This window comes from Vipera ursinii, assembly GCF_947247035.1.
Source record: "Vipera ursinii genome assembly, chromosome: 3".
In the NCBI taxonomy this organism is placed as follows: Eukaryota; Metazoa; Chordata; class Lepidosauria; order Squamata; family Viperidae; genus Vipera; species Vipera ursinii.
Window position 1 is genome coordinate 177,807,816 of NC_139516.1, and position 21,265 is coordinate 177,829,080.

The 21,265-nt window shown below is 38.3% G+C and overlaps 2 protein-coding genes across 4 annotated transcripts in view; both read left to right on the plus strand.

Moving 5' to 3' along the window:
* TRIM55 (tripartite motif containing 55) overlaps window positions 1-17,665 on the plus strand; it is a 41,986-nt gene extending 24,321 nt beyond the window's left edge. For all 3 annotated transcript variants that reach the window (XM_083361212.1, XM_083361211.1, XM_083361213.1), the window contains one exon: window positions 16,574-17,665. In XM_083361212.1, the coding sequence (XP_083217338.1) occupies window positions 16,574-16,584 (11 nt within the window). In that variant the 3' untranslated portion in view covers window positions 16,585-17,665. The remainder of the gene's footprint in view (window positions 1-16,573) is intronic.
* The window catches only part of MTFR1 (mitochondrial fission regulator 1), a 200,036-nt gene that overhangs the window by 140,614 nt on the left and 38,157 nt on the right, over window positions 1-21,265 (plus strand). The window lies entirely within an intron of this gene.

Sequence of the window (21,265 nt, forward strand, 5' to 3'; positions counted from 1 at the left end):
CATCACACTAACCACATTATGGCTTAGCATGTTAAGTGAACCCAACCAACATGTCCTTGCTCCCTAATTTTAAATCTAATCTTCTCCTTAGTGCGTTCATTTACTATAAGCAGGAGGTTTCCTATCAAGGGGAAGTATTAAACATGTTGTCCTTGGCATGCATTTCACATTCCCTGATTTCCCTCCAAATTTTATAGATCAGCTTTTTGTTATAGTAACCATGAAATCATATTTTGAATATACTTTACTGACTTTCCATTGGAAATTGGAGATTTTCTGGGATTTTCTGACAGTCTCCCATTCAAATATTAACCAGCCTAAACATCTGTGCAACATCATAACATACACAGAAAAGGGACAGAGCTTGCAACACAATGCTGAAACACTGCTGCTGATTGCCAGGACATGTTCTGGAGACAGTAACAATATGTTTTATGGTAAGAATTGAGTAGAATCTATTCCTTCAGATGCTCTTTGATGCTGACATTTGGTGGCTTGGTCCATTTTAAAAAAGATTAGGAAGTCTAGATGGAGGGGAGGGGGTTTCTACCATGCCCTTCATCTTTTTTTAAAAAAACCCTCATGCCATTTAATTAACTAGTTTTGCTTAATAATCTTTGCAGAGTTGCTAAATATTTGTCATTGTTTGGTAGTCTTTTAGCTAGTCCTAACAATGATACTATTTTATTATTACAAGATGATTTTCATGTAGTTGACCAACACAATTATTTGAAATGTTTCTAGCACTTCCAAGTTTTATAGTGCTATAATATTGCTATTGTAGATTCAGTTCAACTTACATTAATACTTCATGCTCCTTTTCAGTTTTTGCGAATTTTGGACTTTCTAAGGATAGAGAGAGGGAAGAAGAGGAGGGGAGGGAGGGAGGGAGGGAGGGAAGGAGAGAGAGAGAGAGAGAGAGGGAGGAAGAGTTCTTTCAAAATGCAACGTTTGTGGTTATGATATCTTGAAAATCAATGAAGCTTAGTAACTGATGACTCCACAGTTCAACCCTGAGCTATATATATTCTCTTCTATTGGAACTATGTTTTTTCTGGGTTTATTTCAAGCATAATAGATAAGCTACTCATAAAGCTACGTACATGTTAAGGAATTTATTATTTCATGTCTCATGGTGATATACTCAAGCCTAATTGATTGACTTGTTAAGAGCAATGGAAATGCCAGTTGTATAATTCATAGATACAGATTTTTGTAACTGTCTGCACAGTAACATTATTAGATGCATTGAATTGAATGTTTGTTAACCTCTTAATGATGTCAACTATTGGAAAAGATCAAATTTATGTTACAAAAATTTTAAACCATGTCTTTTGCAAAGTCCATATCTCTATATAAGCATTTCCAAACTACTAAAATTATAAAGCAGATTATAAATTCATTAAAAAATCAATATGAAACGGTTAATTCTATTAGAACTGTGGTTCTATTTATGGTTCACATCATTTGTGTCTTCTTAAACACTTTCTTGTTACAATTAACCAACAAGGAAACTAATTTCTTTTGTTAGTGCTGTTTTCCATTTTACTGTAAGTATTCCCCATTTTCTAATTCCATCTTCCCGTCATCATTCTTCCCTTGGTCATATAGCATAGTAGGTGTTTACCACAGTTGCAAAATGGATATTTTATTTGGAATTAACATTTTAAAAATGTGTGACTAGGAGATGGAGCATGCCAAGTGTTAAAGGAGTCAACTTTATGCTAAATCTCAGACAACTGCTAACCGTGCGGTTGTACTTCAAGTGCATGCTGGCTAATAAGATCATTAAAAGAAAGGACTGAAAGATCAGACAGTGAATTAATACCATGCTACATTTGAGTTTCAAGAGATAAATTGTGATTATATTTTTTTAAGTTTTCTAAGCTGCAGGCTCTCAATTCCAAAATCAGCTCAAATAAGTTCACTGTTTTAATGAACATTTTAGGGTTCAATTTGAAAAGAAGCTTTTAGTGCTTCAACCTTTCCAGACTTAATCCATCAAAAGTGTTTTATGAGTGCTTTATCTTTTTTGCATATAAAAAATAAAGAACCTTTTAAAACTCTGGTTGCTTTTAAGAGTCTCAGTAGGAGCAAAACTTCATGAAAGTCTGTTTTAAAATAAGTAACACAGTAATGCCATGCTGCATGGTTTTGAAATTAAGCCATAAATTTTGTGGCAATTAAGTATAGAAAATATCCCTACCAGTGCTTTATAGCCTGTTCAGTATCATTGAACCATCAATGTGCTGATCTAACAATGATAAGCTTTATATTTCCCCAGCAATATTTTGGTGATGCAAGAAAACACTCTAAATGGTTAACAGAGAAACAATCTAAAACAACAATGTGTTCCTTCTTCAGTAGATACTTAAATAAAAAATCTGGCTCCCCCTTTAAACTGGCGCTGCCCTTTCATTTTCAATTTTCTTTTTATATCCAGAGGCAGAGATGGTCATTCCATGATGGAATGAAATCCCTTATTTCAAGCTTTAAGGTGAACACTAGATTTTACATATAAACTATTTAACTATAATTATCTTTATTCAATCTTTAAAAGAACAACATAAGGAGGTAACTATGGCCTATTCCCCATAGCAAGCAGAGGAAGGATAAGGAGTAGAGTTAGCTTACCATTTGCTTGCTTTATTTGCACCCTAAGTTTCTTTTCATTTCCATATGGAGTTTGAAAGTTGGGCTTGTTCTGGCTATAGATGGTAAGGGAAGTAATGGGGAAAAAGATACAGACAACAACTTTTTTTCCTATTTCTCTAATCAATTGCCCCCTGAAGGTTTCAGTTTTTGAAAAAAATACTCACACATTGGTGCTTAAGATACACTTTTCAATGTAATGTAGCATGTCTTTTAAATCTGGAAGTGTATTCCTGAGTTTTTCTTTTTTAATTTAGTCTTCACTTCTGATTTCTGGAAATTGCTCATATGATTCAATAACACCAGTGAAAAGCTGTTGCAAAGACCAAGTATTTTGTAACATTTCAAGGCAATGGTGTTGTTGTAATTAATTTTGTCAGTGATTCCTTCCTTTAACATTTAATAGTTACATCTACAGACTATGAGTCACAGCATACCTTCCGGCATCTGAGTTCAGAACTTTTTTTAGTAATTATACCCAAAATAATGGAAGAGAGGGATTTCCTCTTAAAATGAAATTGCAGTGGGCTGACCTTGCCTTTTTATTTTATTTCATTGAAATCTGAAAAATATTGAATTCTGGTTTCTGTTAAATTGCTTCCTTAAAATAGCTTGTCATCTCCTAAATTGCTTATTAAATAATATAATGTAACAATAACAAGTCTCTTTTTTAATACCACATCTTTTCCTCAGAATTGTTGACTTCTGCCTTTTGCCTTAAAATCAGTTGTATGTGGGTACAAGGAATGCACATTGTACCCCTTTGGCCTACTCTCCACTTTTTATGTCATCCCTCAGCCATCTGTTTTATTGTGGTACCGTTCTATTTTCAAGTATTCCAGGCTCATTTAGTCGTCATTTCTTTTGAGAATGTTCCTGCTCTGGTTTCATCCATATTTGCTGGCTATTGTCTGTGACATTCCTTCCCTCCCTCCCTTTCTTCCTTCCTAGGTTATACATATAATATAGTGTGGGTGTGGAAAACAAAAGTCAATTAGACCAGTTTGTGATTATCAGGGATGTTAAGCTCATTCTTGTATAGTTCTTCTGTGTAATTTTGCCACCTCTTCTTAATCTCTTCTGCCTCTGTTAGGTCCCTGCCATTTTGGTCATTTATCATGCCCATTTTTGCATGAAACATTCCCTTCATCTCTCCAATTTTCTTGAAGAGATCTCTGGTCCTCCCTATTTTATTGTTTTCTTCTATTTCTTTGCACTGTTCATTTAAGAAGGCATTCTTATCTCTTCTAGCTATTCTCTGGAATTCTGCATTCAATTGGGCATATCTTTCTTTTTCTCCCTTGCCTTTCGCTTCCCTCCTTTCCTCAGCTATTTACAAAGCTTCCTCAAACAGCCATTTTGCTTTCTTGCATTTCTTTTTCTTTGGGATGGTTTTAGTTGCTACCTCTTGTACAATGTTGCAAACCTCTGTCCATAGTTCTTCAGGCACTCCTGTCTATCAGATCTAATTCCTTAAATATATTTGTCACCTCTATTGTATATTCAACAGGGATATGATTTAATTCATACCTGAGTGGCCTAGTGCTTTTCCCTACTTTCTTCAGTTTAAGCCTAAACTTTGCAACGAGAAGCTCATGGTCTGAGCCACAGTCAGCTCCTGGTCTTGTTTTTACTGACTGTATAGAGCTTCACCATCTTTGGCTGCAAAGCACATAGTCAATCTGATTTCTGTGTTGACCGTCTGGTGATGTACACGTGTAGAGCCGTCTCTTGGGTTGTTGGAAAAGAGTATGTGCTATGACCATCGTATTCTCTTGACAAAATTCTATCAACCTGTGCCCTGCTTCATTTTGTACTCCAAGGCCAAACTTGCCTGTTATTCCAGTTATCTTTTGGCTTCCTACTTTAGTATTCCAATCCCCCATGATGATAAGGACATCATTTTTTGGTGTTAGTTCTATAAGGTGCTGTAGGGCTTCATAGAACCGGTCGATTTCATCCTCTTCAGTACCGGTGGTTGGGGCATAGACTTGGACTACTGTGATATTGAAAGGTTTGCCTTGGATTCGAACAGAGATCATTCTGTCATTTTGAGGATTGTATCCCAGTATTGCTTTTCCTACTCTTTTATTGACTATGAAGGCTACTCCATTTCTTCTGAGGGATTCTTGCCCTCAGTAGTATAACTGATGGTCCTCTGAATTAAATTCACCCATTACTGTCCATTTTAGTTCGCTGATTCCTAAGATGTCGATGTTCAGTCTTGTCATCTCTTGTTTGACCACGTCCAGCTTGCCTTGATTCATGGATCTTACATTCCAGGTTCCTATGGAGAAAAAATCTTTACAGCATCGCACTTTCCTTTCACCATCAGATACATCCACAGCTGAGCATCCTTTCGGCTTTGGCCCAGTCGCTTCATTCTTTCTGGCGCTACTAGTACTAGCCCTCTGCTCTTCCCCAGTAGCATATTGGACACCTTCCAACCTGAGGGGCTCATCTTCCATTGTCATATCATTTTGCATTTTGGTACTGTCCATGCTGTAGATCCAAGTCTTTCTTAACTCCTCCTGCAACTTGGATCACTTCTCTTTATCTCTGTTGGCGAGAACTTGAGCAGCATCAGAGAGCAAAAGAAACTTTTCAGGCATTTGGAAGGCAGTTTTTCTTTAAGATAGGAATTATTTTCTCTCCCCTCATTCTTTAATGGAGAATTTGGATATATCAAAAAGCTCATGGAGAATCTCCCAGGGGCCTTTAGACCACAGCACTGTAGCCTTAATCAACTATTTTTATTATGTTATTAGCCATTCTGAACATACTGTAACTGCTGAGCAAGGATACAGTTCTTGCATTTCTCATCTACCAGTACTCATATCAGAATAAGAGTAGGCAGAAAGCACATCTCAGGCAAATGAGATCAAAAGTTGAAAATAACTGGAAATTAGAGAAGATAATGTACAGCATATTGTGAACTCTTTCCAACCATTATGTGACTTCAAGAAATAAGAATGTGATTGTTTCAACAAGATGCTCTGTTTACAGAGCTCTTACAAAATTGGGCTGATTTCCACAGCTCATACAGGGTCTCTGCAGTTTTTATGGGTCCCTCCTAGAATATTTTAAACATCTCAACTCAGTCATTCATTCATGATCAAATGATCCCTGCATCCAAACGCAACAAATTATTCAGTCTTTGTTATTTGATCCAATGAATCCATGGTACAAACTCTGCTATGAGTCATAATCTGAAATGGTAATGGGTCTCATTCATCAGGCCTTTTCAGAGAGCAATCTATATTTTAAAGTGCTGTCTGCTTCCTAAGTGGCAGACTTAGACTTTGTTCTGCGTCACTGCAGGGATATCTGCCCTTCTTTTCTTCAATGAGAGAAAGTTTATTCTTGCAGCTCTTTGTAGTTTACTTTATACAACACAAAACCCACTTAATGTACATTAAACAAACAGCCAGTTAATCCACCAATTAGTCCACATTATTTTTATGGCAATTGATTTGCCAGTAGTGTCTAGGCATATTCTGTAAAATAGTTAATGAGCATAGTCTAGAACAGGAGCAATAATTCAGTTTTGATTTGTCAAAAATCAACAGTAAGGGCCTATTTGAAAATAACTGGAGATAGTTATTTTCCTGGGCTCCAAGATCACCACAGATGGGGACTGCAGCCAAGAAATTAAAAGACACTTGCTCCTGGGGAGGAAAGCCATGCCAAATCTAGACAGCACACTAAAAAGCAGAGACATCACCCTGTCAACAAAAGTGCGTATAGTCAAGGCTATGGTCTTCCCAGTTGCAATGTATGGCAGTGAAAGTTGGACCATAAGAAAGGCTGAGCGCCAAAGAATTGAGGCCTTTGAACTATGGTGCTGGAGAAGACTCCTGCGAGTCCCTTGGACTGCAAGGTGATCAAACCAGTCAGTCCTAGAGGAGGTCAACCCTGACTGCTCTTTAGAAGGCCAGATCCTGAAGTTGAAACTCAAATACTTTGGCCACCTAATGAGAAGGAAGGACTCACTGGAGAAGAGCCTAATGCTGGGAAAGGTTGAGGGCAAGAGAAGAAGGGGATGACAGAGAATGAGGTGGCTGACTGCAGTCACTGAAGCAGTAGGCGTGAGCTTAAATAGACTCCAGAAGATGGTAGAGGACAGGAAGGCCTGGAGGAACGTTGTCCATGGGGTCATGATGGGTTGGACACAACTTTGCACCTAACAACAACAACAAAGTTAATTGATGGATTTAAATTATCACAGTGGTAAAGAATTAACTTTATCAGTGTTGATTTATCAGTAGAATTAAATATATTCAATTGAGTTTATTTCTAGATATTTTATTGGATTAAAATATGAATAAGTACAGGTAGTCTTACAACCACAAATAATCTCAAAATTTCTGTTGCTACACAAGACAATTGTTAAGTGAGTTTTACCCCATTATACAACCTTTCCTGCCACAGTTATTAAGTGAATCACTGCTTTTGTTAAGTTGGTAACATGATTGTTAAATGTATCTGACTTCCCCATTGACTTTGGTTGTCAGAGGATCACTGCAACTGCCATAAATACACGCCAGTTGCCAGGCGTCTGAATTTTGATTACATGACCCTGGGGATGCTGCAATGGTTGTAAGTGTAAAAAACAGTCATAAGTCACTTTTTTCAGTTCCACTGTAACTTCAAATGTTCACTAAAGCAATGGTTGTAGGTCAAGGACTACCTGTAATAAAAAAAAATTATACTCCCTGTCCATACAATTTAGTCTTTTACTTAATTCTGGATGGGAACGAAATGCTTAATAATTATCTAGCAATTGTGGGATTTATTTGTTCCATCTGAAATAGCTTGGAGAGCATACTGGCCAACTAGAGACTGATTTTTTTCCTGTCTGGTTCCTTGGATACAGTATGTGATGCAGAAGGAAGCAGTGCATAATGGCAAGCTACAACATGGTCATGGGAACAACTCAAATCTTTGCTCTCCTCCCAAACTCCCTTTCCCAAATGAAAGTCATCCCTGTGTGCAAGATGGGCATCAGTGTATAGAAATAATACAGGATATAATATGATTATTATACATGATTATTAGCAGAAATATTCAAAATTTCATTTTCAACCACTATATTGTACATTGAGTTAGATTAGGGATGCAATAAATTGCACCATTTTCAGGCGACCTCTAAGGGATTTTCCCCATTATACAGTCTTTTTTAAGAATTCTCTTCCAAGAAAAGAAAAGAAAAAGATTTCTCCATTAGTTTAAGTTTCCTAAAGAATGCCTGACATTATATCCTTCAGGGAACTTACCCAGCCTACACACAAAGAGGAACACTGAATTCATTTGCTCTGAACTATTTTTGGAATTGTTAAGGTTGTGTGAAATAAACAGCATTACATTATCCTTTTGCCACATGGCTCTAATTGTAATAGAATGAAAATCTATTTTGGTGAGACAGTCAGTCCCCATGGGTGCGAGAAGTTCACGACCAACCACCTTGCTGAGAATTAAACAGCTAATCTCATGATGGATGGAGTTTTCTGGTGCATATTTTACCTGCCTACAATTATGTAGTTGAACAATTTATTTCATAAGAAAAGAATTTCAGTTGGCTCCTAGAGAATTAAAAATAGGCATAAGGAAAGAAATTTTTGAGCCTCTAACTATGTTATTTCGCTAAACGTTGTGAGCTATAGAAAGTTCTGTTGAAGGAAGGATATTACAATGCAGTATAAACAGAAACTATATAAAAATTTCAAAATAACTTGTACAGACAGTCCTTATTAAAAGTCCACTTGTACAGCAACCATTTGAACTTACAATAACAGTGGGGAACGATACTTTCAACAGGTCCTTGTACTGTAGTTGTGACTGGCACAGTGTCCATGTGGTCACGTGATCGTGGTTAAGGTGCTCAGCAACCTGCTCAGAATTATAAAATTGCAGAGTCGCACAGTCCCATAGCTTCCATTTGCAACTTTCTCTGCTGGCTTCCAATAAATCAATGGGGAAGATAGCAGGGGGTCACAAATGGTAATCATGTGATTGCAACCTAATACTGGCAACTGTAACTGCCAAAACTGGCTTCATAAGTTGGCATGGTTAGTTCTCAATCCCAGTTATTGTCAGGAAATCAGAATTGCCTGTAGCTCAGATTTTCACATCATTCTATTCCCTGCAAATGGTCAGTAGCCAGAAAGCAGATCCTTGCTATTAAAAATAAGCTGTTATATGCACAATAAATTATTAGTAGATAATTTGTGATATAATGCTGAGATATACATTTGACAGATAAGATTTGATTTAACAGCTGAATCTTCACATAATGTGTCTGAAGTAAATTAATTTGAGCCTTAAGTAAGACCTTAAGTTCAAGAACTCTGGGTTGATTTGTTTCATGATACATTAGTTTGTTTCTTTGGCAGTCCATTGTATCTTCAGGATTCTTCTCCAATACCAAATCTTCATTGCATTTGTGGTTATTCTATCTCAGGGGTCTTCAAACTTGGCCCTTTTATGACTTGTGGATTTCAACTCCCAGAATTCCTCAGCCAGCATCCCTGGCTGAGGAATTCAGGAAGTTGAAATCCACAAGTCATAAAAGGGCCAAGTTTGAAGACCCCTGTTCTATCTGTTCTTATTAATTTGGTCTTCTTTATATTTAATTTTACTCAATTGTTCTGTACTTTGCTTCTTTATTACTAAAGGTTGTAGATCTCTTGTATTTTCAGTTATCAGGGTATGTCGTCAGCATAGCAAAGGTTAATGAGATTTCTTCCTCCAGTTTTAAAACCATACTCATCTTCCAGTCTAGTTGTCTTTAACTTATATTCAGCATATAAGTTTATAGACGTCACACTTTGCCAACCTGGGGCCAGTCTGTTTTGCCGTGTTCTGTCTATGCTGTGCCTTCCTAACCTGCATATAAGTTTCTCATGAGGATGGTGAGATGTTCTGGGATTCCCATTTTTCTGAACACAACTTGACACAATTGACATAATCAAAGGCCTTTCTCTAGTAGTTGATAAAGTACATAGTCACTTCTTTTTGGCATTTTTTGACTTTCTCAATTATCCAGGAGTTATCAGCAGTAATGTCTCGTGTTCCTCAGGCTTTTCTAAGGCCATCTTTAACACCTGGCATTTCCTTTTAGGGCTCTAATAAGCATTATTTTGTTATAATTAAGTCATCCTCTTTCAATCTCTTTGCCATTGTGTCATTCTCCACATACTTTATAGATGAAATTCAAATCAAAGTAGTAAAATGTACTATTTTTTAATCTCTGAACTGAGTTTGACACCAATACTTTTATAATATTTGAATTCTTTAATATAACAGCATTTGTAACATTTCTTGTTAATACAAAACATGAATTAAAAAACACTGGTCTATGTGGCTCATCAGCATATACAGTTTACATTCTTAAGAATGAATTATTGATGATTTTCTAAAATAACATTCTGGTGCACTTACCAACTTAGTATGCTTCAAATGTAGTGTGGCTACAGCTCCCAGATTACCCAGTCATTGGCTATGGCAGTGAACATTCTAGACCAGACATGTCAAACACAAGGCCCAGAGGCCAGATCCAGCCCGCAAAGTGGTTTCATGTGGCCCGCGAACCCATCCTGGAAACAGTGAGGGAACGGCCCCTGCTGACTTGGCCCTGGCCCAGGCCGGCCGGGAGCCAATGTACAATTTCATGGTGGCCATCTATGCGGAAACACATTCAGTCTTAGCCCCACAAGGCCATCTGGAAACAGCGAGGGACCAGTCCCTGCCACGTCAGCCCCGCCCACTGGGTGCGTGCTGGGGAGGTATCACCCTTTGTGAGGAATGAAGAAATGCACCATCGCCTGGAAGTGGCCAGCACATGGCCCTGCCTACTTCGGGCAGGCTAGGGGCTGGGCAGCATTGCACTTCTCTTCCAATTCATGCCACTCGGCTCAGCCTCTTAGCACTGTGAGGAGAGCACTCCGCTGCCTGCCAAAACCGGGCAGGTTGGGGGCTGGACAGCATTGCACAGGTAACATCGACTCTCATGCTGCTCACGGTATCCCCTCCCCCAGAGCCCACCAAGCTGGATATGTGTAGTAGGCAAAAGCCACGTGCTGGCCACTTCTAGGCAATGGTGCATTTCTTCATTCCTCACGAAGGATGACACTTCCCCAGCTGCGTTTCTTGCCTGTTTTTCTCCCTCCCTCATCTCAAATATTTTCCCACCACTCAAGGAAGGAAGGAAGGAAGGAAGGAAGGAAGGAAGGAAGGAAGGAAGGAAGGAAGGAAGGAAGGAAGGAAGGAAGGAAGGAGAGGGAGGGTCTGAGGGAAGTCCTGCCTTAGTCCTTCCCTGCTGCCCTTTCACCATCCCCTTGCCTCTTCCTCCTGGCCTATCCTGGGGTGTCACCCATCCTATTGCTAAGGAAGCTTTGGATACAAAATCAGGTCTCCTCACATGGAGAGGGAGTGGGCCTCCCTCTTGACTTTGCCCTTGTACCCATCATGAGCAACCTGGCTAAGGAGAGCAAGCACAGCAGGAGCAGCCTTGAGGAGGAAATAAGTGCAGCTTCCCCTTGGGGAAGTGGGGCTGGGCTTAGTGCTGTGGGTGCTTGAGGGCTGGGCTGGGCATTTGACCTCCGCGCCACCATCCAGCCCCCCCCCCTGCATGGCCTGAGGAACAGTGAGGCTCCTCCAGTGGACCATGCCTTGGCACTTGCCCCGGTCCCATCTCCTTCTGCCAGAGACCTTCAGATTTGTCCCACTCCTGCCCAGGCCCCCATAGACACCCTTGATGTGAACAATGTAGAGCTGGCCATGCCCACCCAGTAGTCTACACACATTCCAGGTATGCCCACCCAGTAGGCCACACACACCCTGGCCACACACACCCCGAGGGCAACCGTGATGCTGATGCAACCCTCAATGAAATTGAGTTTGACATCCCTGTTCTAGACATTTAATTCTTAATACAACTTAGAAGACACCAGGCCAGGGAAGACTTAGTATAATCCAAGGGACAGTTCTGTAATGTGTACTTATAATGCAGATATCTCTCTTCTGCCAGACATACAGAGTTTTCTTTACATCAGAGTTAAGATGCACATTCATCCAAAATAATATGGTAAAAATTCTGATAAAAAAAATTATGAGTTGCACATTACTTATATCAAAAAATAATTATGTGAAAATGAGCCACCCATTGAAATAAAAAAATCCCAAGAGGAAACTCTTCAAACTAATTCATAGTGCAAATGTATATATGTGGTATCTGTGTTTCTGCTTTATTACTGAAGCAATTGCCAGAATAATCTAAGTTTAAACACTAATTCTGACTTTTAAAAACCTTTTGGTTTTGTTATGCGTGAATAAGATTGAACAAGTAAAAATGTGGATGATTGGCGGGGAATGGATTCACCATTTAGAAAAAGATTGAATTGTTAGGGGTTTTTTCCTGGCACTGAGATGAACAGAACATATGTTAGCTATAAATAACTTACACCATTTCATTTAAAATATGGTCTTAGTCTGGATCAAACCCAACATTTTCATGACAATTGTCTGAGGACAGAGTGCTTTCTATTTTTACTCTTAAAAATAAATAATGTAATAAATCATCCCAGAATATCACTTTGGTCACCTGATTATTATGAATCTCAATGAAACTGCATGTAATAATGTGAGCTGAACTAAGTATGAAACTAATATTACAGTTGTTCAGCTGTACATTCTTGGCCCCACATGTTTTCTAAAGCGGCAGTCCCCAACCTTGGCTTGGCAGCCTGGCCGGGTGGGGGGGATGGGGGTTAAGAGAGGGAAAATGGGCCACATGAGTGGTGAGCTGACATGCGCATGCACACACACATTCCTTGTCCAAGTGGTGGGCTGGCATGCGCATGCACAGGTCAGCTTGCATGAGTGGGGCGCCAGCATGCACGCACAGATGTGATTGCCCACCAGCCTACCACTCACACAAGTTGCACCGGCCAGCCACTCACACGGCCCAATTCTGAATAGGCCTCAGCCCAGTAGTGGGCCGCAGCCCAGGGGTTGGGGACCCCTATTCTAAAGTAAAATTTACTAAAATTTACTAAAGTAAAATTTACTGTTTTGCTGTACAGTCCAGAAATAGTTCAGATTTTTAAGCTTTTTGTGGCTTGGAGAATCATCTCTCCCAACTAGAATTTGCCTATCCTGTGCATTCCACTGCAAATGGGCTCTTCCAGAACTCTGTCCCACATGAGCTCAAAGAGATGGAACCTGGAGTCCTTCCTATTGGCAGTCCCCGTGTTAAGGAATATTCTGCCCCTTGAGCTAAGAGACACCTGACCTCATATGTTCTATAGTTTTCTCAGTATTGTGTTATGTTGTTATGAGTTATGATGGCTTTAATTTTTCTATGATTTAAATCACCTTGACTTTGTAGAAATAGAAGAATAAAGATTTGTTCTTAATAAACACTCTACAACAGACATGTCAAACACAAGGCCCGGGGGCCGGATCCGGCCCGCAAAGTGGTTTCATGCGGCCCGTGAAGCCATCCTGGAAACAGTGAGGGAACGGCCCCCATTGCCTTGGCCCTGGCCAAGTGCAACTTGTGGGCTAGTGTTTTCATACAAAAGATAATGGGTTTCACAGAATACATCACACGCCTCATAAAAACACAGTGCTATTTTAACGGAAGCCACTATGCCTTTGTGAGTATGAGACCTTGAAGAGTAGGCAGGAGTTGTTCTGACAGCTGCATGCTGTATAGTTAAGCATTCTAAGATAGATAGCAGAGAAAAGAGCTGTCGCTTCTGGCATTGAATGCTCACAACCCCATCTCCATTGCTTTGGACCAGACATGTCAAACACAAGGCCCGGGGGCCGGATCCGGCCCGCAAAGTGGTTTCATGTGGCCCGTGAAGCCATCCTGGAAACAGTGAGGGAACGGCCCCCATTGCCTTGGCCCTGGCCCAGAGACCCTCCTTCTGCCAGAGACCCTCAGATCTGTCCCACTCCTGTCCAGGCCCCCATAGGCACCCTTGATGCGAACGATGTAGAGCTGGCCATGCCCACCCAGTAGGCCATACACACTCTAGCCACGCCCACTCAGTAGGCCATGTCCACCCAGGCCACACCCACCCGGCCCCCTGAGGGCAACCGCAATGCTGATGCGGCCCTCAATGAAATTGAGTTTGACACCCCTGCTCTACAACTAATAACTGGCCAGTAGGAATCAACATATTCCTGGGCTATCTAATGAAATTGCCACTCTACCTTCTAGTGGGATTACATGGAAGTAAGAGGATATATGGTGAGTTTATAAGGATAGTTTGTTGTACAAGGATAGTCTAAAAGTATATCATGCATCAGTGGGTTTATCGGAGGGAGTATGGGGGGTAGAGAAGGCTGTCAAATAAAGATAGATTTGATTGCACAGTAGTGGCTATATACTTTTTTTATCCTCTTCCCATCTTCCAGATGCTCCTTTGCAGCATTTTTATAAAAATGAGAAGAAGAAAAAATCTGGGTGGGTCAGTGCCTGGATGGGAGACTGCCTGTTAACTTATGTACTTTACCTTGGTTTCAAATCAGTGCTGGAGGAGTGTATAAATAATAAATGTAATTATTAAATAAAATAACAAAGTCACAAAGGGGAGTATAATGTTCAGAAGGCCTGTTCCAAATTCTATAGCTAGTGATTAATTAACATCAGGACACTGAAATGCAATGTTTAGGGTAAGCGAGCTAAACATTTTAAATGCTCCAGTTCCAACTTTTTTTATGTAAAAATTACTTCCCTTTGTAAGAATCTTATGCTTGCTACGTGTTATTAAAAGGACATAGGAGAGACACTCACATAACTATTGACCTTTGCTGGTTTCTGTTCTAGACTTTTCACTATCAAATTGAGCTAGTTATATACTAAGGTTGAGTTAAAAAAACAAACAAACAGAAAGTTATAGGGAACTTCAGATTCAAAATTAATGGATATGGGTCAGGTAATAAAAAATGCTCTCAAAATTCCCAGTTCATCTTTTTTTAAAAAAACTGCTGTTCGTTTCCACTGACATTTATCCCAGGACTTGAAATTTCCACCTCTACAATCATCCTACTGCAAGACATTTCATCAGAAGAATAAAAAATGATATTATCAAAATGCTTCTAAAGAAAACAATGGTGACTGCCTAGTGGAGGTAGAAACCCATTATTATTATTAAATTCGGCTACATTTCATTTCCAAATCTTGACCCCTTGGTAATAGGACAGTAATTTTTTTCTCTGCCTCATTCTCTTCAATAAAAATGGCATATTTCAAAGATTAAGAACATAGTTATTATTTTAACAAATCTCTGATGGCCCTATTTCTTGGTCAGTTTGAATGGATAAAACTGTCTTGCCCATAAATGTGTATTCCAAGACTCAGCCTTGGTGCTGAAAAAGAAAGTATAGGATTCAGTAGTGATAAGAGTATAATTCTAAAAATCTTCTCTGTAAGTGTATACAAAATTTGTACAACAACTCTTTCATTACCAATAATTTCACCACTGCAAAAAAAATAATCCACATTAGAATATATTTCTATTTTAGCCCCAGATAATAAAGCTGCATAATGCAGCAACTCAAATAGAAAAATAGACAGAAATATTTATTTTTTTACAATCATTAGACAACAGGAATTGTCATACAGTAATATGACTTTGTCCATTCAGCATGTGAACTAATTAATAACATATCATCATTCCTCACTAACTCAGCTTTGAATTTTAACATAATGCATTTACAAAAGATGCTTGGAATATGCCAGATCATCTTCTATTTCATGTAGCAATTCTTTGCAAGCATCTGTGACAGTTTATAACTGTATATTTTTATGATTTGTGGTTATGGATGCTTCTGGTAAATATGCATTTCTTCATAAAATTGGCATGTAATCTCAATTTATGGGGAAATTAAAGAAATATTTCCTTTGACTTTATATTGCCTAAGAAAAAAAATTGTATTATAGTTGGCAATTTTATTACAATCTGCCACAGAAAAGTAAAAGTCACATTTATTTTATTTTATTATTTTTATCTTGCCCTTGTTTTCATAAATTACTCAATGTGATGAACATACTTAATATTTCTTCCTCCTTCTATTTTGTCCACAACCACAACCTTATTAGAGGAATTGCTGAAAATGACTTGCCGAAAGTCACCTAGCTGGCTTTCGTGCCTAAGGTGGGACTAAAACTCACAGTCTCCTAGTTTCTTTGATATATTTAAGAGGAAGCAATATATAATATCTGTTTGCTTTCTGGGATTCAGATGTAATTCCAAAAGCTCAAGACTGTTCAATAAAAGTAATAGCCAATGGGCTTTCTGAGGTGCACAAACACAAGTACAAGCATAAACATACCTAGCATCATTTTACTGCCATGTTTTTATGATTCATAGTCTATGAATCAAACAAGCTTAAGGTGTCCAGGGCTGTACTTGTGTCCTAGCAGTTTCCACCTTTTTGACATCCTCCAAGAAAATGGGAGTTTTTGTCACCCATTACCTTGGAGAGATGTAAGGTGATGGGCCCTGGGTGGAAACAGAAGCAATGGAAGCAGGATTAGAATCAACAATGGGGACATGAATTTCATGCTTATATAGTGTATTCTATCTCAAGAATAAGCACCTTAATCCAGTATGGGAAAAAGACCTATAACAGTTCTCAAAAGTTTAAATTAACTATAGATGTATTTATGAATGTGTGGATTTTATCCCTAAAACATATAATTTAGGACAGTTCTGTGCAAGCCCTTTTGAAATGAATCAAGTAGTACGTACGATCAGGTAGTCTAATGTGCTGCTTCATCTTAGAAGTCATGTACACAGATACTTTTTACTGTTTTCTAAAGATTTTATGTTCTCACACATAAAATACTTAATATGATCAAACTACATAGGTATAAAATATGATTTCAGGTGTTTTTTTTCCTCAGACTGGGTCTGAGACATCCTTACAAGGACGTATGGAAGGACAGCCTGGGAGCAGTGAAAGAGTTGATGAGCCAGCCCGTCATGTTTTCTCTTTCTCCTGGTTGAACTCATTGAATGAATGATGACTCCAAGCCCAGATGGCATCTAGTGAACTCAATAGCAGGAAATAACAACAAAGAACACATTGAAAATAATAGTGGAGCAGGTTTTATTTAAAGACTTTATTTTGAAAATTGTCACATTGGATCTGACTTTTGTACAATTCGAGCAGGGTGGTGGTGGGGAAGAAAGAGTAGGAGTTAATACCTTGCATTGAACCATTTGAATGTCAAATGCATAGACATTTTTGAACTCATGGCAAATATCCAATGATAACATTACTTGTCCAGTTTGCTTCTAGGCACTGGGATTTGGGCATAAGGCTCTATAGTATTTCTAATAGCTGATCTAGGTTATGCCCAAATTATTATATGAATGTGGCAAGTGCCCCTACTTATGTTCAAATAAAATTAAAATCAGAAGGAAAGAATGAATTAAAAAGAATAATATATTTACAAGTAAACTAAAAACTAAAGTAAAAGTAAAGATTCACTATGCATATTTGTAAATGCCTTAGACATACTCTTAGTTTTATGTTTGTACTTTATCATTTCTTCACTAAAGACGTTGTTAATAAATTACTTTGGTCTTTTCTTCACTTGACTGTTTTTGTAATTGACTTCTGTAACCCTGCAATTAAAATATTTATTAAAATATTCATAGATTGTCTAGCTCATAGAATGTTACTGCATATAAATATATATAATATTACTAAACCTTACAATAGTTTTAACATGATCTAAAAAGGCAAATATTGGAAGCATAACAGAAAAATATAATTAAAACTGATGAAAAGCATAATGGAACAGAAATATTTTTATCTGTTACTTCAAAGTGAGCTTGGGCACAGCTAGTGTAATGTTCTTCAGCAGAGAATTCAAAATTCAGAATATTACCACAAGCCCTATTGCACAAAAAGGGGGGATGTATAACTGGACACTTACTGAACATTAAATGATGAGAATTGACATTCATAAGAAAAATCACAGATATTAATGAGGCAGTAATATTCCTGGTGATGTTTGGACTCCAGTTGTTGTTTTTTTATCAGACTTGCCATATACGTACGCTGTTAGAGAGCTGTTTTTTAATTTTTGGACTTTTCAAAGTAATTTTTGCATATAGTATAAAGAATACCAATTCAAATCAATGTTCAAAATCTTTGCGACAATGATGATGTATAATGGAGTATCCTAAATTCTGACCTAATTGCTCGGATTCTGATATTTTTAATTCATAGACTTTATATTACAACCAAGTTGAATTTTCATCTTCTCATTAACAATGAATTAAAATGTCCTACACTGAGAATCTATGGCCCTCTAAATGTTGGACTTCAACTCCCATCCTCTCTAGCTTGATTAAACAATGCTCATGGATTATGTGAAGTGTGTCTAAAATTAGATAAGGTGCAACAAGTATATATGCCACACCAATGATTCCTTAGAATTTTAAAAAAATATCTCATCAAAGCTTCCATGACTTTATAGTGCAACATTATAGAATCTCCTTAGTGAGTAGTAGCCCAAATATTTTTCATGTCTGTGTGCAACCTATTTGTCCATTAAGAAGTTATGGATTAGAGAAAAAGGAATACCGTAAATATTTGATTTGAATTTTCCTTTCCCTTTTAATAAAAAAAATGACTTCCTTCTGACAATTCTGCCTAGATCTTATACATTTATTCATTCATGCTACTTGTCAATCTAAATTTTGAATTTTCTTTGAACATAATCATGGTCATGCTAAAAATCAAAAGGACTGCACCTTTCTTTTTTGAGAACATCCAAATATATGCGGGAGAGGGTGAATTCGATGATGTACAAAGAAAAGAACATATTGGTTCTTCCTGTGCCTCCTACCAAATATTAGCCTATCTGTTTTATAGCATTGACAGAGTTAAGCCTACAAGTAATTCAGACTAACTTAGAGTTAAATGTACTGAGAAGAGACACAGAAGCAGGTGCTGGTATCAGGTAGAACTTTACTTGTGAAAAATATATGCTATGCCTGCAAAAGTTCTCAGGTTCAACTCAGGACCCAGATTGTTGGGGGCAATAAGCTGACTTTGTAATAATGCCGCTTGGGGTGTGTGTGTGAAAGCCCTAATAAGCAGGCATATACATAGAATGAAGGCTACTGCTAAGCTTGTAAGCCGCCGTGAGTCTTCGGAGAAGGGCGGGATATAAATGGAATTAAAATAAAATAAATAAATTATATAGAATTGGGGCAAATTCCAATTGAAACTTTGGATAGTCACTGTCAAATAATATAGGTTGGTAATAAGTACATCTTTCAGGAGACCAAGGCAAACTTGTTAAAGGCCCCCACTATCAGGCAAGGCATGCCCCCTCCCTATTGCAGCCAATTAGAATGGACTAGAGATAGAAAAGAGGAAGGTCACACATCTGCTTTTTCATTGCCACTATGTAATGGTATGAGGGAATGACTTTAGGAGACAGGAGGAAGACCCACAGTCTAGTCCAGGAGTCCCCAACCACTGGTTTGTGGACCAATATCAGGCCATGGCATGCCAGCAACCAGTCTGCACAAACAAGCAAAGCCCCATCCATGGGATGCAGGCAGCACACAAAACTATGCACTCTCGTCCATGGAAAAAATTTTCTCCATGGAACCGGTCCCTGGTGCCCAAAAGGTTGGGGACCTCTGGTCTAGTCAACAGAATGATAAAAAGAATCTGAGTCTGAACATACACTCTTCAAAACTAGGAAGGATCCATTTGCAGACTCTTTCTTCACCACCATCCATCCTTTGGATTCAGATTTTGTTCATCAGAGAGTTGTTGAGGCTGCATCTCTTCCTCTTGTTTCCCCAAAATCATTCTACATACCATTACACTCTGCTACAGTAGACTTCAGGCTTAAAATGATCTCTCTTCCCCTCAGCCACCCAAATGTTCTTCCTCATTCCTACCTGACCTTCTGCAATCATGCCCCTCTCACCACAAGTCCCCCCCATGGACATACTAAGCCATCAGAAATATATTCTGTCAAGCAGACAATATCTACAAAAATCTGAAATATTATTATGTGCTTTTGTTGGGGTCATGAAGATGAACTGCTGTTTCTAGGCTATAAAATATTGTGTCAGAAAAATGAATCAGAAAACTAACATTGCTGCTATCTAGTGATTATCCAGATTTTTGTAGCCCGCATATGGTGGTTATTAATTGCATAAAGTATCTTTCCATATCCAAGGGACAAGCTGAACCTCAGTAGACCTTCTGTGCCTGCAGATAGCAAGGAACATGTCTCCTGTATTTTCATTATATTCGCACCATTGACTGCCATTCCAAAGGCACTGCTGGTTGGAAATATCCCTGTGGAAGGACACCAAGTTGACAGTTTATTTTTACTTTTTTATTTTAATTGATTTGTTTCAAAACAACTTTGGGTGGCTCACAATATAACAGACAATGTAAAAACAATATAACAAACACAAAACCTTTGAAGTCCCAGCTGTTCCCCAGTACTTGAGTTAGGTTAGTTGGAACCCTTTGTGAGTTTTGTCTTTGGTCAGTTCACCATCTTGTTTTTTTTACCTGCTTTCTTCTTTATTTTCTGGTAATTTGTTTTTGGATTACAATACATTTTATTCTTTTGGTGAGCTGCCCAGAAATATTTGGAATAAGGTGGGAAAAAAATTAACTGAATAGATTTTTCTTGGTCTGCTGATCCCCAGAAATTATAACTCGCAGAAATTCAAGACAAAATTCTGAGAGTTGCAGTTCAAGTCTTTCAAGGGAGCACAATCTGGGGAAGATTACTGTAGAAGAGACACAATGTCAGAGGGAGATGGCCAGTGCCTGGGAAAGAAAACCTATATATTGGCTAGATCTTCATTGAAAAACATATTTAAGGCATACCAAGAAGCTTATTATTCAACAAGAGCACATGCAGACATCCAGAATCATCTGCTTAGCTTTTTATCACTGACAATTTCTTCCAAAACTCACAGTATGGTCCCCCATCTTCACAACCACCACCATTTAATCTTCATCATAAATTGGTGATGTAAATTAAGCTGATAAACAGTGACTGGTTGATATCCACCTTCTCCTAACTATATTTCAGTGGCTTAAATGTTGGGGTGTAAAAAAACATTCTCTGTAATGAATGTCTTTGAAAGTTGACAGTCATTCATTTGGGTTGATTTTGAATTAACCACCATCCTATAGTTTCCAAAAAATTATTTCGCTTTCAAAAATGTCTGTAAATTGTGGAAGGAGTTCAGATCCATTATCTTGATTTTCTCTTCTAAATATTCTTAAGAGGTCTGTCCCCATGTCTAAATATTGACACTAAATAAGATACTTTGCAAAGTTGTTGATGTGAGAAATACCCAGCAGTTCACTCAAACATCTATAATGTAACCATCAGTCTCTTTGGGGGAGGATTTCTAAAGAAAAAGCCTATTCTCATCCCACTCCAGCCCAAAAAATATGTTACTTTTCTTTCATAGTTTCTGCTCACTCTGTCCTCAAAAACCTGTAAGCAAAACTCTGATGAAGAAAGATTGTAAAAGGTTTGGAGGATGTTTGCCGTGTTATTAACAAGAATGGAGCTTTGCTTGTT